The sequence below is a fragment of the Capricornis sumatraensis genome, chromosome 7 (assembly GCF_032405125.1).
Source record: "Capricornis sumatraensis isolate serow.1 chromosome 7, serow.2, whole genome shotgun sequence".
NCBI lineage: Eukaryota > Metazoa > Chordata > Mammalia > Artiodactyla > Bovidae > Capricornis > Capricornis sumatraensis.
In genome coordinates, this window is record NC_091075.1 from 9,782,419 (window position 1) to 9,807,553 (window position 25,135).

At 38.1% G+C, this 25,135-nt stretch overlaps 1 protein-coding gene across 1 annotated transcript in view; it reads right to left on the reverse strand.

The window, feature by feature from the left end:
- The window catches only part of LOC138082013 (bifunctional heparan sulfate N-deacetylase/N-sulfotransferase 3), a 168,739-nt gene that overhangs the window by 71,160 nt on the left and 72,444 nt on the right, over positions 1 to 25,135 (reverse strand). The window contains exons 4-5 of the mRNA XM_068975221.1: positions 11,553 to 11,738; positions 6,677 to 6,805 (exon numbers count right to left, since the gene is read on the reverse strand). Of these exons, the coding sequence (XP_068831322.1) occupies positions 6,677 to 6,805; positions 11,553 to 11,738 (315 nt within the window). The remainder of the gene's footprint in view (positions 1 to 6,676; positions 6,806 to 11,552; positions 11,739 to 25,135) is intronic.

The following is a 25,135-nucleotide window of genomic DNA, read 5'->3' on the forward strand; positions in this document are numbered from 1 at the left end:
GGCAGTTTGAGCATTATATACAACCCCATGGACTGTATATAATTCTCCAGGCCAGAATACTGGAGTGGGTAGCCTTTCCTTTCTCCAGGGGATCTTCCCAACCCAGGGATCGAACCCAGGTCTCCCACGTTGCAGGCAGATTCTTTACCAGCTGATCCACAAGGAAAGCTCTTTCATAATGTTAATGACTTTCAAAAGGATATCCCTGAATGGCATGTTGGGAGAAATGAAAGCACAGTAATGCAAACTCTTGAGTCAAATGAATTCTGTGAGTGGGTATTTCCAAGGCACCTAGATTTTGCATCAGATTCAAAGACAGCATACATATATGCGTGTATGTTAATCCACTGTCATTTATTGAGTCTACTATGCAACAAAATTTTGCAATATATTGATTAAAAATAGAATAAAACATGATGCTTTCTATTAAGGAATGCACAAACTATTGGATGAGAAAGATAATTGATTACAGTATTGGGGGCAATTTATGTTACAGTTATGCCATGTTCTATAAGAACACAGAAGAGAAACTGGAGAGTTGGGGGAATTTTTATATAAAAAGATGATAAATAAGCTCAGATTTTCTGGAAGGTATGCCAGCCTGAGGTAGAGGCACTTGAAGGCACAGAATGAGATAACAGGTCCTGTGTGCTGCTGCTGCTGCTAAGTCGCTTCAGTCGTGTCCGACTCAGTGTGACCCCAGAGACGGCAGCCCACCAGGCTCTGCCATCCCTGGGATTCTCCAGGCAAGAACACTGTAGTGGGTACAGTAGGGAACTACAAATTCTTCTGTACGCATGGAGTGAAAGGTGGATATATGAGATTATTGAGAAAAGAAACCATAAAGGTGTGTAGGAGCCAGGCTTAATTTTTTCCAAGTTGAAGATTTTTTGTTTGTTTATCCTATAAGTTATGTGAAACCACGAAAGGATTAAACAAAGAATAACATAATATTCATTTCTTTAATATCTAATTTCTTAAAAATATCTATTTCAATGAGTTGAGAATTTACAATATTCCTATTTTTCTTAACTGTAGAATCAAAAAGATTTGATCATGCTTTCTTGGACTATTCTTAATTTCACAGTGGCAAGTAATTATATAACACTAGTTAGTCATGAAGAACACTGATAGAAAGATAGGGCTAATATGGAAAGTAGGAAACAAATGAAATAAAGTATCTTTTGGCTTTGCAAATTTAAAAGTTTAAATTTAATAGAACAAAAATTGTTTTAAATGTTTTGTTATATGTAATATCAATAAGATTTATTATTTTAAGACAAATATATAGTTTATTATTCATAATTCTTTAAAAGTACATTTGACATTTTTCCTTAGCTATAACTGTTTATTATAGCTTTTACTTATTTTTTGTTTTTCACTCAAAAAATGGGTTGCTTTTTCTAGATAATGGCCAGAAATTTTAAGCCATTCGCACATTTTCGTGGCACCAGGTAACCGAGTCCTATTAAGAGGTGATGTGCATCACATTAAGGCCAGTTTACCCAGGAGTGCAGAAGCAGTGTGTTGCAGTGGTGGAAGCACCGACCCCAGAGTCACAAAGGCTGAGGTGTTCTTCAGAAAAACACGGCGTGGCCTTGAGTCTAAAATTGGGTGATCAAGTAGGGGAATTTTGTGGTTCTTTCCAGCTTTAATTATCCATTGTTTCACGTCAGGCTAATTCATCATCACTTGTAAAAACCTGCCAAACATTTAGGGCTCCATAAAAAATTTCCTGGATCCTGAATTTCTTTCTCTTGAAAGCAGAGAATCTGCTAGAATGTAGTTATATTAAAACCAGGCTTACTGTTACTCACATTTGGATATGACCCTAAGTCAAGCAATGCCCCTAAAACATAGCTATTCTTGCGTTTAGTTAATTATTTAGAAAACATTTAGTGACCTCTTACTAGATTTAAAACATTAATCCAGATACTATGGGAAGCACAAAAATGAAACACACATAGATCATTCTGCAAGAATGTCCCCTCATATAGGAGAAAAGGTGCTATATATGTACACAAATAACTGTGTAGCGAGGCAGGTGTTAGGTGACATATGGGACAGATAGGAAACAACTGGAATGAGTAAATACTAATTCTCCCTCTGATATATCACTAAATAAATAATTACATTTTATATCCTTCACTGTTAGTGTTCCATAATTCTTTATTATTGTTGTCTTTAATCTAACATTTTATGTGTGTGTGCGCTGGTTTTAAGAGTATACATGTTAAATGTAGACTTATAAAAATTAGGCAAATGAGCAAAAATCATCTTTAATGTTATGATCTAGGGCAACCATTGTTAACATTCTGCTGAATTCATTCTAGTTTATTTGCATGCTCACATCTAGTTTTCCAATAACTTACTTTTTTCATTAAATATAAATATTTTCTATATCATTAAAAATTATTATACAATGTATTTTTTAATGGCTGAATGTATTCCACTATGGGGGGAATATAATTTGCTCTTGTAGTACCCCTACCCCATTGTTGGACATTAAATTTCATTCATTCACACATGAAATACTACTTCTTATCAAGGTCTGGAGTATCACTGAAGCTCATAATTACTATCTTTCAAATCTGGTATGATTAAATTTTTTTTCTTTCCTGTAGCTAATAACTACTTGATTCTATCAGATTTTCTCATTCTCATTCAGTCCTTAAAAAGTGTCATGTGCTAAATTACTAGCATGCCTACTTGTACCTGGACCTTTCATTTTCTTTTCTTTCTTTAAAAAACTCTTTATTTTGTACTGGGGTGTAGCAAGTTAACAATGTTGTGATAGTTTTAGGTGAACAGCAGAGGGACTCAGCAATACATATACATGTATCCCTTTTCCCCCAAACTCCCCTTCCATATCCAGGCTGCCACATAACACTGAGCAGAGTTCCATGTGTTACACAGTAGGACCTTTCTTAATTTTAACACAAACTTTATCCAGACATTTTATTTTGGGATGGAGAATTCATGGGAAACAGGCCGTGGGAAACACTCCTCAGTCTGTTCTGCAAGGCAGACCTCACTAACTAATGATAGTAGTCTTTCCTTGGCTAAGACGTGGGCTGAGTCTAGAAGTGCGCTTCTTAACCACAAGTCTCTAGGGAACTACAGTTGCTTCCAAAAATTGGAGTTTGCGTGCCAGATGAAGTTAATTTGGATTCCTTGAATATATTTTGGTATCTAACAAGGTCTGTCATTTATTTTGAATCCCAGGATTTATCTGAAAGTAATTGTCTACTGAAGGTTTTCTGAATCAGAAAAGAACAAGTTCTGGGAAGTTTTTTCTCCTGTTTATTCCCTGTGAATCCCCTCAGCAAGACAAATTTGCCAAAGGTTATTGATAAAGGCCTGAAAAGTAGCACACTTTGCTAAACATTTGAAGGGTTTGTTCAGTTAGTTTAGTCCAAATTAGTATTCAAGATTAACATAAGCTTTACTATGAGATGTTTTTCAATTAAGATAATAATATGGTTTTTAATTAGTAAAAAATAAATAATTGTAAATATATTGGACATGACCAATGCAAAGAAATAGAGGAAACAATAAAATGGGAAAGACTCGAGATCTCGTCAAGGAAATTGGAGATACCAAGGGAACATTTCATACAAAGATGGGCACAATGAAGGACAGAAATGGCAAAGACCTAACAGAAGTAGGAGAGATTAAGAAGAAGTGGCAAGAATACACAGAAGAACTATACGAAAAAGGTCTTAATGACCCAGATAACCACCATGGTGTGGTCACTCTCCTAGAGCCAGACATCATGGAGGGTGAAGCCTAGTAGGCCTTAGGAAGCCTTACTATGAACAAAGCTAGTGGAGGTGATGGAATTCCAGCTGAGCTATTTAAAAATCCTAAAATATGATGCTGTTAAAGTACTGCTGTCAATATGCTAGCAAATTTGGAAAACTCAGCAGTGGCCACAGGACTGGAAAAGGTCTGTTTTCATTTCAATCCCAAAGGAAATGCCAGAGAATGTTCAAAACTGCTGTACAGTTGTGCTAATTTCACATGCTAGCAAGGTAATGCTCAATATCCTTCAAGCTAGGCTTCAACAGCATATGAACCGAGAACTTCCAGATGTATAAGCTGGATTTAGAAAAGGCAGAGGAACGAGAAATCAAATTGCCAACATTGGTTGGATCATAGAAAAAGCAAGGAAATTAAAAAAAATCTACTTCTGCCTCATTGACTGTGTGGATCACAACAAACTGTGGAAAATTCTTAAAGAGATGGGAATACCAGAGCACCTTACCTGCCTTCTTAGAAATCTGTATTCAGGTCAAGAAGCAACAGCTTGAACTGGACATGGAATAATGGAGTGGTTCCAAACTGGGACATCAGGTACATCAAGGCTGTATCTTATCACCCTGCCTATTTACAGAGTACATCAGGTGAAATGTTGGGCTGGATGAATCCCAAGCTGGAATGAAGATTGCTTGGAGAAATATCAGCAACCTCAGATTTGCAGATACAACCCTAATGGCAGAAAGCAAAGAGGAACTAAAGAGCCTCTTGATGAGGGTGAAAGAGGAGAGTGAAAAACCTGGCTTAAAGCTTAACATTCAAAAAATGAAGATCATGGCATCTGGTCCCATCACTTCATTGCAAAATGATGGGAAAAAAGTGGAAACAGTGACAGATTTTATTTTCCTGTACTCCAAAATCACTGTGGACAGTGACTGAAGCCATGAAATTAAGACACTTCTCCTTGGAAGAAAAGCTATGACAAATCTAGACAGTGTATTAAAAAGTGGAGACATCACGTTGCTGACAAAAGTCCATATAGTCAAAGCTATGGTTTTTCCAGTAGTCACGTGTAGATGTGAAAATTGGACCATAAAAAAGGCTGAGTACTGGAGAATTGATGCTTTCAATTTGTGGTGTTGGAGAAGTCTCTTGAGAGTCCCTTGGACTGCATGGAGATCAAACCAGTCAATCCTCAAGGAAATCAGCCCTGAATATTCATTGGAAAGACTGGTGCTGAAGCTGAAGCTCTAATACTTTGACCACCTGCTGTGAAGAGCTCGCTCATTGGAAAAGACCTGATACTGGGAAAGATTGAAGGCAAGAGGAGAAGGAGGTGACAGAGGATGAGATGGTTGGATGGCATCACCAACTCAATGGACATGAGTTTGAGCAAGCTCTGGGAGATAGTGAAAGATAGGAAAACCTGGCATGCTGCAGTTCATGGGGTCACAAAGAGTCAGACACAACTTAGCAACTGAACAACAACAACAATTGGTCATGAATGATCTAGTTTTGAATTCTTCTATGTTAAATACAACTAATTTGGTTTACAAAGTTCTAAATTACAATACTACTAAGAATTTCTTAAGCGCCAAAGCAACTGTTGTTTAAAAAAATCAAATAAATGATTACCCGTTCACAGTCCTATTGTTCTTTGATGAAAGGAAATAGAAAACATTAGAATTTTACAGATTATAGGTTAAGGAGTCTTAAAATTATGGTGATAATGTTACCATATTAAGAATATTTTAATTGAGTTTTCAGTTCACAATCAGGCATTGGTTTAACTCTTTTGGTTGAATTGAGGGAAAAAAAGAAGAAAACCATAGGAAATGATTCCAAAGAGACTTCTATTTGTAAAGAAGATAGAAGAACCAGGTTATTTCTGATATATAAATCAGAATTATTTATATTTTGGCCAGTAGGAAGGTTAATAAACTTCCAAAAGGCCAAATGCCATACAAATTCAGACTATAGTGATTTTTGGATATGTGCGCTTATTTTGCCCAAAGATGAGTTACCCTTACTTACTTTCATCTCATTTTCTAGGAGCTGAGAAATAGATAGCTATTGAACACTAGTAGACAATGAAAAATATCTGCAATTTTGATTGCAAGACCAGTAAAATTAAGGTCAAGAGAGGGTTCTGAGAATTTTTTTCCCATTTGGAGAATTACATTAAAAAAAAATCTTGAATATTGCTGATATTAGGGACAAATTTACTGTAAATAAATACAGCTTTACATTTTATATCAGTGATTTTCAGAAGGGAAATAAAAATCCCTTCTTTTCCTTATACACCTTCCTTCAATTAGTTATTTCTCATAAACTCTATGACACTTGCCTCAAATAGAAATAAATACAAGTGGTTCCTTTGGAAGCTGGCACCTTGGTATTAAGAAGTAAAGGAGAAAGAATAGTAGTAGCCCAACAAAACAGGCTGCTCTGCCCTGGCCTGAGACAGCAAAACAAGATCTGACGTGAATGTTCCAGTAATGACCATATTTGCTTATCTAATTCCTCTCCCATTTCACATCTACTTTTACTTTAAGTAAGAAAAAAATAGAGGTACAGTCACCTAAATGAAAGACTGGTCCCATTAGGAACAGAAGAGTTTCATAGGTGAAAATTTTATTCTGCATAAAAGCAAGAATATCTGAATTTTGATCACTTTCCAGTGCAGAGAAGGGTTTGCTAGAGCACTTCCTTGGTTCTTCTGTAGGTTCCTCATCTCATTACTACTTGAAGAATTAGTTTCCCCCATTACTAAATGTGGTTCCATTTAGTTATCAGTTACTGTTTTATAACTGAAACTTCATATTGATTTGGCTGATAACTACCAAAACCCTGCCCTGTTTTTCATCTGTTTTGTCACTTTTCATTATCTATTTGGAGAAAAGCTCAAAGTACTTACTGGGTTGAGGACCACAGTGAAGAAAAGTTCCCCTCCCTGGATACTCTTGTCCAGCTCTTTAGGACCTCCTGGATATTCTTTATAGAAAATTGTGTGAGTGAAAAGCCCACAGGTTTGTCTTGGAAGAACCTGAAGGAAGAACGACAAGTAAGGAAAAAGTTCCCTTCAAACAATTAATATGCTGACATAGCTTCTTCCCTCATGGAAGATAAAGTTGGTGTCTTTATTCAACTCTTTACTGTGGTGATTTAGTTGCCAAGTTATGTCCAGCTCTTGAGACCCCATGGACTATAGCCTGCCAGGCTCCTTTGTCCGTGGGATTTCCCAGGCAAGAATACTGAAATGGGTTGCTATTCCTTCTCCAGGGGATCTTCCCAACCCTGGGATCGAACATGAGTCTCCTTCATTGCAGGTGGATTCTTTATCTCTGAGATCATTCATCCCCCAATTCCTTCATAATCTGGAAAGTGGGGATGACATCACTATAGGAGGAATACTGAAGACAGTGGAAGAAATATGTGAAAACTAAGACAGACTTTGAATTATTTTAGCCACTTATCTATTTTAAATCTCCAAGTCATTACTTCTGCTATGAAATCTAGTACGTTCCAGCATCTTATGAAATAAAACAAAAAAAGTAAAAATGAAATTTAAAACATATTGGATTTGCCTGTGCTATACATTGTAATTCTAGTATGGCAAAAAATTTAAGGATAATACTTCTATCAAATTCTACACATGCATTAGAAAATGAAGTCAATTAGTAACTTAATATGATTCTTAGGAAATAACATTATAAATTAGAACAAATATTTGAGACACAAGTCATAGTTTCAGCTTTACTCTGACAGGACCACTGTAGGTTGTAGCAACAGCCCCAGATTCTAAGTCTGAAGACTGCCAGTTCCAAAAGAAAGAAAGAGATTATGCATTTGGTTAGCAATTTTTGTAATGTATCACAAACAAAATGATAAAAAAAGTCACTTAGTAAAAAGTATTCTTTTTATCTTTGGTATATAGAAGCCATTATTTATTTCAATTACACATATTTAATGATAAGGATTTTTTTTTCAAATTCTTACAGCTTTCCTGGTAAAATGGCAGTATAATTTTAAAAGGGTGAGCAAAAGCTGTGCAAGATGGTATAATCTTTAGCTAAATCTTATTTAATGACTTCTTTATGATCTGCATTTGTCATTATTCACTTGAAGTGGTAGAAAATAAGTGAATATATTTAGGAGAGATACAAGTTTTACAGAATTTTAAATAAGCAAGTCTTCAGCTTATCGTCCTAAGCAATCAATCTCCAGTTTTTTCTGTCTTGATTCTTAAAGCACAGTTGGTTCAGTTAGTGTTGTCAAAATATTACTCTACAGGACTCCCCATGCTTTGCAATTCCCTAGAAATATACCAGCTCTTTTTCTTTCATTTGAATGTGCATTATAATAAATTTCAATCTAGTCCTTGAAAGTTTTCTTAGAAAACATGATTCTCAGCTCAATCAATATATTATATATTGCTGTATAAATAAAAATTGAACATATCCTATTTATTTTGGTAAACTGGTTCAAGTTATGTCCTTAGAAGCTATTTTCTCTTGATGAGATCATTTAGAGAACTTCAGTTTAATTGCAGAGTATTAGCTCTGATGATATTTATGTTTAAAAGCATTATATATTCTCATAATGTTATACACAAAATCAACAACAAAAAAGAACTAAGTGCCAAACTATTCTAACCAAATCAAATATATTCCTTAATAACTCATGGAAATACAATTTCCTGGAAAGAGCAGTTATTTCACAAATACCAATTCAAAATTCCATGCAAGTCCAGGTGGGAGAACACAATGGTATATCCTTTATATTCAAGAAGGATTTAAAGGGTATGGGAGGTAGTGTATGGGAGGTAGAGAGAATTGTCCCAAAGCTAAATAATGAAATGCCTACATGTAATTAAATGCCAGGTTAATTTTACATTTTAAATATGCATGATTCTGAGTCACTTTTAGCATTTAGTTTGAATATCTTGCTTGAAAAACTATGGTAACATAAAGAGCCAACTTTGGGACTTGCTTATCTAGCTGATTCTATGCAATAGAGAGAGACAAAAGTTAAAAGATATTTGAGCCTCATTTATTTCTCAAATTATTTGTATTTGAACAGAGGGAAGAGGAAGTGTTAGGCTTTACCTTGCAACTGTGGGGAGGATCACGCTTGCTGAGAGGATGAGAGTCACTGTGAGCCCTAGGATGGTCAGTGGGCCACCAAAGGAGGCTGAGGAGACCATCAGCGTGTAGGAGGGTCATATCCCATTGCTTTGCTCCCTAATTCCAGTGCTACAGGACACTGACCATGTTTCCTGAAATAGCTCTCTTGTGTTAGAGAAGAAATAAGAGAGGTTTTAGGCAATCTGCTCTCTAGAACTGTTTCTGGGAGTGTAACACTATCAAATTCAAACTCTCATATATTGATAAGCCCCTGGAAACCTTATAGCTGCTGATCCTAACTAACTAGGAGATGGTTATGAAAACCATAATCACAAGAATCTCCACTGCCGCTGCTGCTGCTGCTGCTGCTGCTGCTAAGTCGCTTCAGTCGTGTCCGACTCTGTGCGACCCCATAGACGGCAGCCCACCAGGCTCCCCCGTCCCTGGGATTCTCCAGGCAAGAACACTGGTGTGGGTTGCCATTTCCTTCTCCAATGTATGAAAGTGAAAAGCGGAAGTGAAGTTGCTTAGTCGTGTCCAACTCTTAGCCAGCCCATGGACTGCAGCCTACCAGGCTCCTCTGTCTGTGGGATTTTCCAGGCAAGAGTACTGGATTGGGGTGCCATTGCCTTCTCCGAGAATCTCCGCTAATGACCTAAAGCCAATATCCTATATGTAAGGCCTGAATTAGGGCTTCCCTGATGGCTCAGTGGGTAAAGAATCTGCCTGCAATGAAAGAGATGTGGGTTCAATACCTGGGTCAGGAAGATCTCCTAGAGGAGGAAGTGGCAACCCCCTCCAGTATTCTTTCCCGAAAAATCCCATGGACAGAGGAGCCTGGAGGGCAATAGTCCAAAGGGCCGCAAAGAGTCAGATATGACTGAGCAATTGAGCATGCATGCACAAGCAAGGCCTGAATCCAGAGCAACTGCCAACAAGTGTTCCTGGTAAATGCCACCCGTGAGGCTGCTGGGAGGGTTGGTGGGAGTCTCTACCAGTGGGTATCTGCATTAGAAAGAGTGAGTAAATAATCAGGTCTGCAATCTAATTGCTTTGAGGTCTCTGGCTCTCTTCAGAGAGTCACATTTAACAACCAGGGATTAGGATGGGATGTCTTGGTTTTCTATCAGTTGCTTACTGAATAAAGAGAAAAACTGCCTTATAATGCAATAGGACTGGAGCCTCAGAGCCTCTGGTTAGGGCACAAACACCTTGAAATGTGGTAAGTCTTTATGTTCCCAGTGGAGTTACAAGATGATATGTTATGGGAATTCAGAGGAGAATAAGACCAGTGTAGGCTGGACCTAGGTGTTGAACTGCTAGACATACACCAAGGTGCTTTATGTTATATAAGATACTGGACTTGATACTGAGTAATAAATGGAGTGGTCAGAAAGTCTTTCAAGGTTGAAGGGATGACAAAGGCATGGACACAGTGATATTGCTGCAGATCTTTTTGGCTGGAGTGAGTCTGTGCTAACTATGGGAAAATAGGAGCTAGAAAGGTAGACTTAAATTGTTTTTAGGTCCCTGCAGAGCAAGATAAAGGGTGTGGAAACAACTGGAAAGAATAGGTTAGGAAGGTCAAGATGAAGGCAGCATTTTAGGATTAAAAGGTTGGCACTATCCATGGGATGGACTGTGGTAGGGGGTAGATAGAAGCTGTAAATAGATGAAATAGAAATCAGCCCTGTAGTTTACAAATAAGAGCCAAGGCAGTGAATTAGGCTGTGAGAAAGGTAGTGAATATTACAATATTATGAAGGAATTATTGATGGAATGTAGAGACTTGATTGGACATGGGGTGGGATGTACAATGTTCAAATCGCTGAAACTGAATTAGGAATAGCAGGGCCAATAGCTGGAATGAAGGGAAGATAATAGGTTTCATTTGAGGTCCTATGAGTGATTTGTAGAGCGATCATCAAAACCCAGATGATCAGAATATGAGTGTGATCTAAATGTGTGTCTAAACATGTGTCTAAATCAGGAGACCTACGCCTAACACCACAGTACTCTTTAGATCTTCTGATTTGGGAAAAAATTAGGATTTTTTTCCTAATTACTTACTTTGAGAGACCTCACAAAGTATTAAGTAACAATATATTTTGACAATATATATTTGTCACCAGTATAAAAACACAAAACCAAATAGAGACACTTCGGAGAGAATTTGACAACAGATATAAATGACTTAACATCATCTCTCATTTGTACTCTATATTATGACTTGTTAATGATTATGCAGGACATGTGGCTTCTTGTAAATACTTAAGTGTTTTTTTTTTTTTTTAGTCTGACATTGATAAAGAGGACAGTTTGGCTTGGCATGGTTAATATAGAGAGAGACGGTGTGTGTTTTACATGCTAAGTAACTGACGAAATGATGGCTTCTATAAATTATCTGCAGGTTAGATGTAATGTCTCTTTAGTGGTTTAGCATCAGTGCCTGCTTATTAGCAGTAGTGTCAGTAAAATATCACTTTAAAGTTATGTTTGCAGAACTGAAAAAAAGTGACTATAACTGAAACATCCTTTGCTTGCATGTGAAAACTATGCTTCCTGCTGCATGGAGCTTTCCCTCTGTTAAGCTTTTAATACTTTGTTCTTCTCTTTGCTTCTTTCGGGCAGAATGTGGTATGCCCTACCCATACCATAGATGCTCACCATGATGTTTTTGTGGATGAAGCCCCTCCGGTATCTAGCTGGTTTCAGGTGTGGATATTCTTCAGTGCTGGTGATTCTAATATTCCAAACCTTCTTCCAGGCTTCATATAGCTGAACATGTACAGGATAGACGCCTGAATGGTGAGGGGCCACTGCATAGCCCATGTCAGTAGGAATGCCGTGCTCCTAAGACCAAGCAAATGTCAGTTAGAATGTGGGAAGATTTATCGGCATCCTATTTTTACCCCAGGATTTTCACATATGCTATAAATACATTTGCTTCAGTCCATCATTACTTAATTATATGGTAAAATTAAAGTGATGAATATGAGGAGCGCTAGACTTCATGAAGCCCGATAGCCATTCCACCAGTATCGATGATGGTGCGTTTGTAGTGAGAGGCAGTGAGAAGGCCTGGCGATTTTAACGAATACTATGAAAGAGCCTGCATCCAGGGTGTCCTGTCACAGCCAGACCTTCTGCTCTCCTCACCATCTCAGTAAGTTACATGACAAACACTTACTGTGAAGAACACTCAGTACTTCCCACAAAATGAAACCAACACTTACGAGAGGGACAGAACACATTCTGCATTCATTAGACTTGCTAACAGGATTTTACTTTGCCTGTATCCCAGTTTCTACCAACTTTGCCGCATTTCTGTTGGTCTCTCAAGGAGAGGGCCAGTAACAGACAGTGTCCCCTGCCTTGGTAGAAGCACACACTTTTGACTAGAAAATGTGGTAAAAATTTTATAGACCAATTTTCTTTGAAGCCAAAGCTTGGTTACAGTGAGGTAGGAAGTTCCGAAAGAACCTAACAATCTGGAAATTCAGCTGGTTTGAAATCCAGCTTTGGTATATAAAATGAATCCAGCTTAAAATTTTTCTAAAGTAAACACACACACTCCCTCTCTATCCCCCTTCTCTCCCAGCTCCTCCTTCTTCTATTCACTTGGTCCTGACCAAGTCTCGAAATTCCAAACATAAATCTATGCGACAACTGGGCTATTTTGGAGGGGGCTTGAGACAACTTTGTATAATTGTAATTATTCTTCTTCATTTCAGATGGCCCACTAATGCTGATAAGTGTCTTTTGCATATAAGATGAAACGCCTTTTAATAGAAGAACACTCGTAGCTTCAGTGGCAGACATGTCTTTTTTTCTCCTAAATGATATTTTATTTTTCTGCTTGTATTTTTCAAAAGTTCCCCCCAAAGAGACTTGAACTAGTTGTGGTTTTCCTTCATACCAAAGCACAATTTCACATACAGAGAACCATAGTATCAGGAATTATAGAAATATGCTACAAACGGATATGGATAAAATGGAAAAGGCAGGGCAAGCTTTGCTTTTCAACCTAAATAATAATAGGAGGTGAACCAAGTGTCTGAGCACCTAAGCACAGAAGGCTCATGGGCTGCCAGTGGTTTGTCATCCCTTAAGTATCTATCAGACTCCTTCAATACGGCAGAAAAGGCTCTCAAAATTTGGTCCCAACCTGCCTAACGTAGATTATGTCCTATCTGCATTCATCTCCCCACCCTAATTTCTGATGATTCCCTTTACATCTTTGCTGTACACTGTACATATTATCTACCTAACTGGAATACCCCTTTTCTCTTAACTTGTAAGTCTTCATCATTCAGAACTCAGCTCAGTCAGCTGTAGTTGAGGATGCTGGAAAGGGAGCTGCCGCACTGTTGCTGCGAGGAAGAGAATGGGTGGACTGAGAGATGGAGTGGACTATACTCGTGTTTCCGAAGGGTGGGAGGAAATTTCCATGTTCTTCACTTTATTTGCATCTTTGCTAGAAATTACCATAACCAGGCAATTATTATCTGGGCTTCCCAGGTGATGCTAGTGGTAAAGAACCTGCCTGCCAATGCAGGAGACATAAAGAGACACAGGTTTAACCCCTGAGTTGGGGAGATCCCCTGGAGAAGGAAATGGCTACCCACTCCAGTATTCTTGCCTAGAGAATCCCATGGACAGATGAGCCTGGCAGGCTACAGTCCATGAGGGTCACAAAGAGTCAGACACAACTGAAGTGACTTTAGCATATTACCAGGCAATTATTATTTTGTCATTGAGAATTAGAAAGAGCAATTGAAGAAATAGTGAATAGTAATTTCCCAAAACTGATGGGATACATTAAGAAATCTGTTAAACTTCAAAGCAAGATAAGTTTTTAAAAAAATCAACATTTACAGAGCAAAGCTGTAAAAACTAAAAGCAAGGATAAAGTCTTAAAAATAGTAAAACCAAACAAAAACTTTTGAAAGGGAGGAAATGTGATTGACAACTGACCACTTGATAGAAACACTATAAATGTGAAGGACATGGAATAAAATATTTTTTAACCAAAAAAATTGAATTTCACTACAAGTGAATTGAAATATTTCTTTTTTTCCCTTTGGTTTTTTAAAACTCAAACTATGGCATTTTTTTTCAACTAAAAATTGCCAACATATACTTTGTGTTAGAAAAAGTCAGTGAAATATTTATCTAAAGTGGTTTAAGAACAGGGGTGTAGTGATAATGGACCAGTGGAAAGCAAGTGAATTTCAACCACAGAAATTTAAAGGAAAATGGTGAACAATTATAGGTAAACAGCTTTTAAAAAAGGTATATGAGGAAGCAAGAATGAAATTCACAATGACAGGAGCGATGTTATAAAATTCAAGTATCTCCAAATGTGTGAGAAATTATGCTCACAGAAAGCTCAAGGTAGTTTTTAAATACCTGTAAGTGATCAGCTCGGAGAAGGCGATGGCATCCCACTCCAGTACTCTTGCCTGGAAAATCCCATGGATGGAAAAGCCTGGTAGGCTACAGTCCATGGGGTCACGACGAGTCGGACACGACTGAGCGACCTCACTTTCACTTTTCATTTTCATGCACTGGAGAAGGAAATGGCCACCCACTCCAATGTTCTTGCCTGGAGAATCCCAGGGACGGCGGAGCCTGGTGGGCTGTCATCTATGGGGTCGCACAGAGTCAGACACGACTGAAGTGACTTAGCAGCAGCAGCAGCAGCAGCAAGTGGTCAGCTATCTCTTCAGAACACTGTGTTAGAAAACGACTGCCTAATACAGCAGAGACATTCCCCTTATTTTGGGATATTTCCCAGGCAAGAACATTGGAGTGGGTTGCCATTTCCTTCTCCAGGGAATCTTCCACCTAGGGATCGAACTGCATCTCCTGCATTGGCAGGCGGATTCTTTACCACTGCACCACCTGGAAAGCCAGGAATATTCCCAAATATGTTTTTGTTTTAGCTCTTAACTCTAAAGAACTACTGAGGTTCTTTAATCTCATCTTTGATTTGTATGCTGATGCAGTGAGGCACAGTGGTAGCAAACTCCACTTCTGGAGTCAAACAGATCTGGCCATTTCACTCTTGCATTTACCACCTATGTGGTCTTTGGAGAATGATTTATGACCTCTAAACCTCACAAAGGGTTTGGAGGAAATTCAATAATATAATACATGGAAAGCATTGAGTGCAGTTCCTGAAACATGATACACGTTCAATGAATGTCGTTTAGTACCGTTGTCATTATTGGCCTGCCTCCATTTTTAGATACGCTATCATTCCTACTTAACTCAATGATATTAATTAGATTACACTAGATAGTACTACATTCCCATTGGCGATGTATCTTTTTGAAGCTGAGTTTTGGGCCATGGCTGTGATAAAAAATCTAGTGGTGTGTGTGTGCTCGGTCATATTGGACTCTTTGTGACCCCATGGACTGTAGCCCACCAGGCTGCTCTCTCCATGGGATTTCCCAGTCTAGAATACTGGAGTGGGTTGCCATTTCCTCCTCCAGGGATTCCTGACACAGGGGTCAAATTTGTGTCTCAACTATAATGTGGAATTATGAAAGTACTGGGCCACTCTTTCTCTGTTAATAAAAGATAGGCCCTTCTTCCTGCTTTCACTGTGGACTTGGGGACTCTCCCTATGAGGCTTGGTGCCTTCTATCCCACTCACCATCCCCTCCTGGGCCTGCTTTCCTCCTGATCTGTCTACCCTCAACTAATGCCATGTGGCTCCAGCCTGTGAATCACTGAGCATTCGTTAGTAGGTGGTCTCTTTAAAAAGAGATGAAGGCAATATAAATTGGCCCCCAAATTTGCATTCAATACCAGGAAGAACACTTGAAATATTATTGCACAGAAAAGTTTGGGCTAAGATTGCAGGTTGTGTGTTCTGGAAGGCAGTCTATTATGTTTCAGAAGATTTATTCCTTATGCTAAACGTCTGATCTTCTCTTCCAGATCTTTTTTTCCCCTCTTCCTCAGATCTTTTAATTTGAAATTAAGTACACCATTATTTTGGAATCTGGGTCAAAAAGTCTAAGAGAGTAGACATTTTAGATTAAAAAGTTAATTCTCCTTATTGTTTTCATTAATCCTTGATTGAAAGTAGCATCAGTCTCACAACTGAGCTCTTCAACTGCACCTCTCAAGCTCTACCAGACAGGCTCTTTCCCCAGGTTCCTCCATGCAACTAAATAACATAAACAGTTATCAACCAATGAGTTGCTGTGTCAAAAAGACAGAGGGTATTCTTGACAGGTTTCTTCATTCTTTTGTTAATCTAGGTCATTATCATGTTCTTTCAGTATGTCTCTAGTATAAATCTTAAATCTATCCACTTTTCTCCAGTTCTAAAATCAGCAGCAGCATCACTCCCCTAATCCAATCTGCCATGTTATTCCATGGCCTCCTGACCATTCTACCCATTTCTGCTCTTGCGTGCTTCCAATCAGTCCTCTACACAGCAGCCAGAGTAACACTTTAACACCCAAATATGACCCGGTGATGTCCTGCTCAAAATCCTCCCACGGTTTCCCCTGGCACTTAAGATAAAATACAAAATTCTTAGAATGGTCATGAGTCTTGCACAGTGTGACTTTTGCTTCTCTTGCCTCATTTTGTCCCACTCTCCACATTTTACCGTATTTTAATCACATTAATTTTTTCTTGAAAGTCACCAAGCAATTTCCAACTTCAGCATCCCTCACCTGTGATCCTGCCAGACTAGAATTTCCCTACTCCAACTCTTCACTTAGATACATTTGATATCTCTCTTAGTTCCTTTATTTGTGATATCTTCAGAGAACCCTCCACTGACAAGTCCCAATCTAAACTAAGTCCACATTAAGACTTCTCTTAGTAGTGCTCATTTTTTTTCCATGGTACACAGCACAGGTTGTAAGTGAATATTCCTTCATATAATTATTTCTCTGCTTTTAATAAGTACTTTACAATCTATCATTCATTTATTTGCTTTGGTCATGCGTGGTGATCACTGCTGTGCTCAGGCTTTCTCTCTTGCAGAGCACAGACTCCAGGCACCAGGGCCTCAGCAGGTGCAGCACATGGGCCCTGTAGTTGTGGCCTGTGGGCTCAGTTGTTCCACAGTATGTAGGATCTTCCTGGACCAGGGATCAAACCCAGGTCCCCTGCATTGGCAGGCAGATTCTTAACCACTGGACCATAGGCAAGTCCCATATAATTATTTCTTAATGTCTCTCTTCTTCATTAAACAATAAGCTCCATGAATTCTGGGTTCTGTTTTACCCACTGCTATAAGCCCAGTGTCTTGCCAACAACAAGCACTCCAGTAATATTAATGAACAAGTGTGTGAACTGGTTCTGTCTACCTCCCTCCCATTCTAATTTTTACTCTCTCAATTATCTCAAACTGTCAGTTCTCTGCAGAATGGACATATGGTAACTCACAGAGAAATTTAACACCTATAAAATTAACACCCATAAAAGTAATACTTCAAAACACTTTTGAGACTACAGTTAAAGATTATTATTCAAGTAATAGACATTTATTATTATGAGTTTATATTTAAACCACACTGTATAGAATTTAAAATTTCAAGATTTTCCCAAATTGCATGTTCGGATGTTTCCACATGCAAATATGAAGATAACACAATTTTATTAATCAAAAAGTGATGTGTTATTTCTCAGAAAAACTTTCTCAAAACCAAAAGACTAAAAGGAATAAATTGGTAGTCATGTATTTGAGAAACACAATAACTTCATTCCTGAAGAAATCGTTGTTTATTACTAGCCTTGATAATTGATGCTTTTGAACAGTGGTGTTGGACTCTTGAGAGTCCCTTGGACTGCAATGAGATCAAACCAGTCCATCCTAAAGGAGATCAGTCCTGAATACTCATTGGAAAGAGTAATGCTGAAGCTGAAATTCCAATATTTTGGCCACCTGATGCAAAGAGCCAGTTCATTAGAAAAGACCCTGATGCTGGGAAAGATTGAAGGTGGGAGGAGAAGGGGATGACAGAGGACAAGATGGTTGGATGGCATCATTGACTCAATGGACATGAGTTTGAGCAAGCTCCAGGAGATGGTGAAGGACAGGGAGGCCTGGTGTGCTGCAGTCCACGGGGTCACAAAGAGTCAGACACAACTGAGCGGCTGAAGAACAACAACAAACCCTTGGTAATATTTCTTATTTGCTAGTAATCAAGAATGGTACTTTACTTTTTAAAAATTATAGTTGATTTACAATATGTTGTGCCAGTCTCTGCTGTACCAGCAGAGTGACTCAGTTTTATACATATATACATTCTTTTTTAAAATGTTCTTTTCTATTATGGTTTATCCCAGGAGATTGGATTTAGTTTCCTGTGCTATCCAGTACTCTTGCCTGGAAAATCCCATGGATGGATGAGTCTGGTAGGCTGCAGTCCTTGGGGTTGGGAAGAGTCGGACACGACTGAGTGACTTCACTTTCACTTTTCACTTTCATGCATTGGAGAAGGAAATGGCAACCCACTCCAGTGTTCTTGCCTGGAGAATCCCAGGGACGGGGAGCCTGGTGGGCTGCCATCTATGGGGTCGCACAGAGTCGGACACGACTGACGTGACTTAGCAGCAGCAGCAGCTATACAGTAGGACTTTGTTCTTTATCCATTCTAAATAATAGTTGGCATCTGCAAATCCCAAATTCCCAGTTCATTCTTCTTTCTCCCTCCTTGTCCCTTGGCAACCACAAATCTGATTTCTGTGTCTGTGAGACTGTTTTCTGTTTTGTAGATAGGTTCATTTTAAATTACATATGAAAGGTGAAGTCACTCAGTCGTGTCCAACTCTTTGCGACCCCGTGGACTGTAGCCTACCAGGCTCCTCCGTCCATGGGATTCTCCAGGCAAGAATACTGGAGTGGGTTGCCATTTCCTTCTCCAGGGGATCTTCCCGACCCAGGGATCGAACCCAGGAATCCCGCATTGAAGGCAGACGCTTTAACCTCTGAGCCACCATAAGTGATATCATATAGTATTTGTCTTTGTCTTTCCTACTTTCTTCACTTAGTATAAAGATCTTGAGTTGCATCCATGTTGCTGCAAGTGGCATTATTTTTTTTATGGCTGAGTAATATTCCATTGTATATATGTACCATATCTTTTTTATCCATTCATCTGTCGGTGGACATTTAGGTTGTTTTCATGACTTGGCTACTGTTAATAGTGCTGCTATGAACATAAGGGTACAAGTATGTTTTTAAATTATAGTTTTGTCCAGGTGTATACCCAAGAATGGTACGTTACTTTTAATATTTTCCTCTATTTCAATCTTTCTAAAGAGAACATTTTAAATTTCCACTAATGACCTAAAAATGTGTTGCCTATTTCCATATTTTTCAGATTGGCAAGTACACGAACTAATGTAATAAAAAATGAACAATGATAGGAAATCAAGCAGACACTCAGAAACAAAACAGAAACAAACATTCTACATTCCACAGTTGGAAGAAAATCTAAAACTTCATTACAAACTTCATTACAAAGTAATTTCAAAATACTTCTAAATGCTTTTCTGAAGTTCATTTGGGTTAGACTGTCCCATTTCTTCAGTTCTTCATGCTTTGTTTAACTATCTTATAGTATTGAGAATTTACATTTACAGATAAAATGGGCTTCCAATAAAGTGTACCTATGTTTATATTTAGTAGTATATTATGGAGTTGTTTCTAGAAGAAAATGATTTGCTTTGGTTTTTAAACTGGCTTCTTTAAAAGCTGTGGCTGTATAGGCTATTATTTCACACAGAAAATAATGCATTTTTTCAGATAATAGGAGCTTGTTTGGAGAAGTGGAATTAAAACCTTTTCACTAAAAGACGTATGCATAAATAAAAGACACATATGCATGTATACACACATACACACACATTCCCTTGAATTTGAGAAGCATTTTAAAGCTTCTAAAGAGTGTTTTCCTAAGGTAACACTAATGACTGACACATGACTTTTTAGCTTATGAGAACCTGTGGGGCCTCTGGCACTGAGAGTGGTCCTACAGCACTTGCTGTAACTCGGGGAGGGAAGTAAGAAATGGAATCGATGGTGGCCCAGTATATGTAAAGTTACTATTAAAAGGAATCTTATTTCCTTCTTCATCTAGAACTAAACTAGGCAAGTCAGGATTTATCTTTAGGTTAGGGAATTAGATTTGGTACTGAGTGCTAAGAGTGTAAATATCAGAACACATTCCTGTGATTAAATGATGGTATTTCTGGCATGCTATGTAATGAAAAAGATCTTGAAAGAAATAACTCCTTTAGTAAAGGAAGATGAGTTTTCTTTTTTTCAATTGTGAATTAAAAGGGTTGTGCAAGTAATCACTAAGATTCAGATTTAAAACTCTGTTTTTTTTGACATAATCCTTGTGGTGTTTAGAAATAGTCTTATATTTGGATGCTAAATATAAATGCACTATTTTAAATCCATGATCTAATCTTAAACTAACATGTATAATTTTCTTCTTACATATTTAAGGAAGTGATAACACCCTAAAATGTGATAGGCATATTTACATAAATCTGGTTCATATTTATAGATTTGGCTACTAGATTTCTTTCTAGTTTTTCCAGTGTGCTTTTTAATTCATAATATAAATTGTTTGCTGGCTGGTATGTGAAAAATCTTCAGTGATGATCATGGTGTTTTTTAGATTTGGTTTATGAGTTTAAAATCATCCTCTGTTGGCAGCTGTTGTATAATTAAAAAACTGGCTGGTCTTCATCATCCCTGGTTGCTGGGAGGTAAGCCCTAAATCCTTGGAATTTTCTAAGTGATAGGAATGTCCTTTATTCATAGTGGATCCCTGAGACCAAAGATCTGAATTTATGTTAACAAAATGACTCAGTTCAGTATTTAGCCAGGCATGAAAGACCTAACATCCGATTAGAGAGTTGGGGCATTGAGCCAGCTTATATCAACCTGACCTCTAGGCAGGGGAGGAGACTCTGATACTGAGTTCAACCATGTGGCCAGTGACTTAATCAATCATATCTATGAAATGAATAGATATGATTGTGTGTATGCTAGTTGCTCAGTCGTGTCTGACTTTTTTGCGACCCCATGGACTGTAGCCCACCAGGTTTATCTGTCCATGGGCTTCTCCAGGCAAGAATACTGGAGTGGGTAGTCATTCCCTTCTCCACGGGATCTTCCCAACCCAGGGATCAAACCTGGGTCTCCTGCATTGGAAGCAGATCCTTTACCATCTGAGCCACCAAGGAAGCTCCTATAAAATGAAACTCCAACAAAGACATGGAACACCAAGGCTGAGAAAAACTTCCCCAGTTATTGATATTCCTATGGGTACAGAAACCCCAGGAAGGTGATGGTCTTTATCTCACAGTTTGGAGTTTGAAAAAACATGGCTACAGTAACAAAGGGCTTCCCAGGGGGTTCAGTGGTATAGAATCCGCCTGTGATATAAGAGGCATGGGTTTGATCCCTGAGTTGGGAAGATCACCCTGGAGAAGGAAATGGTAACTCATTCCAGTATTTTTGCCTGGTAAACCCCATGGACAGAGGAGCCTGGCGGGCTACAGTCTGTGGGGTCATAAAAGAGTCAGACAGGACTGAGCGACAAAATAGCAACAACAGTAACGAAAGGTACAAAAGTCTTTGGATAACGGTGTTAATCATGAGATCTTGTTTTATAGTAATTCATAAAACAGGTATGACCTTATCACTCTGAGGTCACTCAGATCAGGAGAGCCTAGTATTTCATTACTATACGGTGAGAAAAGAATCGTATTTTTCCCATGTTCAAAGAGAGCCATAGAGGGAGGGATGGATTGGAAGTGAGGCACTGGCACATGCAGACTATTATATACAGCATGGACAGTAACAGGGTCTTATTAGTGTAGCTCAGGGAACTATATTCAGTATGCTGTAATAAACCAGAGTGGAAGAGAATATGAAAAAGAATATACACAAAGGCAATGGCAACCCACTCCAGTGTTCTTGCCTGGAGAACCCCAGGGATGGGGGAGCCTGGTGGGCTGCCGTCTCTGGGGTCGCACAGAGTCGGACACGACTGAAGCGACTTAGCAGCAGCAGCAGCAGCATAACTGAATCACTTTGGTATATAGCAGAAATGAACACAGCATTGTAAATCAACTATACTTCGAGAAAAGTTTTTTTAAAGGTAAATAAAAGATAGTCAAACCCACAACATAAAATGATCAGTGTTTACCAGGGAATATCAGGGATGGGGAATGACAGTGTCATGGAGGAAGCACAAATTTAGAAGTTCTGGGCTCAGTCTGAGTGCTGCCCTTCATTAGGTATAGCACCCTGAGCAGGTTATACAGCTTCACCAAACCTCAGTTTCTTTATTTGCCAAGTAGGGGTAATAAATTATCTTACTGTATTGTAGAAAATAAAACATACAAGCAACATTAGAGGTCAAGTGCCATTTGATTTCCTTTTATCTTATTAACATTATTCTCTTTCTTATTGAAACAACAAATAAAACAAAGAAACAAGAGTAAACTAAGAATCCTTCCTCCAGTACTTTTAGTTTCCCCCCAAGACTGAGGATTCTTATTTATTTGAGAGAAAACATCCCTTAAAAGAAGATATGGGGGCTGAAAATACACATTATCAATCTTATCTAAAAAAAAAGTTTCATCAAACAGTATACATTTCTTCTGGAAAAAGTAATTGATATTGTATGTAAAGTAGGAGATTAAAATATCCTTGGTGAACCATAAATTTGATAAGGCCATAATAATGACATCAACAAAAGTCCTTTCTTGACATCAAATATTCCTCTTCAAGTATCCTAAAAGAATAGCTGAATTATTTGAAGAACTTTAATGAAATTTAGTAAGCCTAATGCTTTAAGAAATTCCAGAAACACATATAAAAATACCAAATCACTATGTTGTGTAACAGAAACTAACATGGTATTGTAGGTCAGTTATACACTACAGCCATGAAATGAAAAGACACTTGCTCCTCAGAAGAAAAGCTATGACCAACCTAGACAGCATATTAAAAAGCAGAGACATTACTTTACCAACAAAGGTCCATCTAGTCAAAGCTGTGGTTTTCCCAGTAGTCATGTGTGGATGTGAGAGTTGGCCTATAAAGAAAGCTGAGCACTGAAGAATTGATGCTTTTGACTGTGGTGTTGGAGAAGACTCTTCAGAGTCCCTTGGACTGCAGGAAGATCCAACCAGTCCATCCTAAAGGAAATCAGTCCTGAATATTCATTGGAAGGACTGATGCTGAAGCTGAAACTCCAATACTCTGGCCACCTGATGCAAACAACCAACTCACTGGAAAAGACCCTGATGCTGGGAATGATTGAAGGTGGGAGGAGAAGGGGACGACACAGGACGAGATGGTTGGACGGCATCACTGACTTGATGGACATGAGTTTGAGCAAGCTCTGGGAGTTGGTGATGGACAGGGAAGCCTGGTGTGCTGCAATCCATGGGGTCGCAAAGAGTTGCACACGACTGAGGGACTGAACTGAACTGAATTGAACTATACTTCAAAAAACAAACAAACTCATAGAAAAAGAGATCAGATGTGGGGGGGTGGGGGAGTGGGAATTGGATGAAGTCAGTCAAAAGGTACAAACTTTCTAAATAAGTACCAGGGACATAATATATGACATGATAAATGCAAAATTATTAAGACAATAAATCCTAGGAATTCTGATCATAAGGAAATATTTTTTATATCAATATTTCTTTGATTTTATATCTATATGAGATGAGGGATGTTCCCTAAGCTTACTGTGGGAATCATTTCATGATGTATGTAAATCAAATCATGCTGCACTCCTTAAACTTACACAATATTGAATGTGTATCAATTATATCTGAATAAAACTGGAAGAAAGAAAAGAAATCACAGAAGCAAAAGTTAAGCTAATAATTTAGTACCAATAAAGAAAGAAGGTATACATACTTAGCTTCATTTTCATTTGTAACCTCGAATAAAGAATTAGTTTGGGGAGAGTGATTGATTTTCTTCTAGTCCCCCCTAATAATTATGTAATTTATTTCAAGTAAGTTTCCATTTAACAGAGCATGCTGTATTCCTCTCTTAGAGTTCCCTTCAGAATTTCCGAAGTGTCATCATATCTTTGTTGAATGTCTCATAAATAAATATGCCACTAAAGGGTGCACTTTTATAAGAATACTCAACAGAATGATGTAAACACTTGTACTTTACACAGGCCAGGTTGATTTTTTTTTTTTTTTGAATTGCCAAGATTTCAAGTAAACACATGAAGGGGTTTATAGAAATGTAAGAAAAAAAGAATCTATGAGGCTTTACTTTTTTATGCTGTAGCAAAATAACTGAAAATAAAATTATCTAGAGACACAGTGAAGGAATTGGAGGGTTTAGTTTAATCCAGCTTTCTCAGAGCTTGAAGTTATGAGTTTACAATGGACCTTCAGGGTCCTTGAGAAGTAATAACCCTATAAACAATTCAGAGGCAGGCTTAAACTCCCAAAGTATTTGCAAACACATTTAATCTTTTTGAAAATATATAAAGTTGAATAGACTAGGAATCTTTAAGACTTCATGGTATTAACTTTAACTGAAGTAATAATACTGACAGAGTAGAAAAGTTGATACTGATCTTTGTTGTAACTACCACATACTATCTGTTATTTATAATAAACTTCAGGACAATTAATACTTGTGTGATGGCTGCACAAACAGAAGAAATTGCATAAATCATATAAACAGCAATTAAAAGAAAAACACTGTAAAAATCCAGATTCTAATATTCTGAATTTGTTTAAATTAAATATAACTCTTCAGAGAAATAGTAACATTCCAGTCATGAGGTTTTTGTAATAGCAATCAATAACAATATCAATGGCACGGGCAACGTTCAGTTAGTTACACAAACCATGCTGGTTATGTGGGCTCTGGATCTTGACTGGCCTGAGATCAAACCCTTTCCCCAATTTTCACTGACTGTGTGATTTTAAGAAAATTACATACGCTCTCTGAGGCTCACTTTTTGCATTTTAAATACAGGAATAACTAGGTTCACAGGTGTCTGAATGAACTGAGGATGCATGGAGAGCACCAAGTTCAATGTCTGTCACTATCTGGAGCTCGAAATGTTCTCTTCTTACATTTCCTCTGGAGAGCCAAGAACCTTTCTCACTGAAATTCAAGGTTCTGTTTCACGCAGGGAAAACAGAATATTAGAATTTCAAGTTGCACAGCTTTCCCTCTCTGAGCATAAATTAAA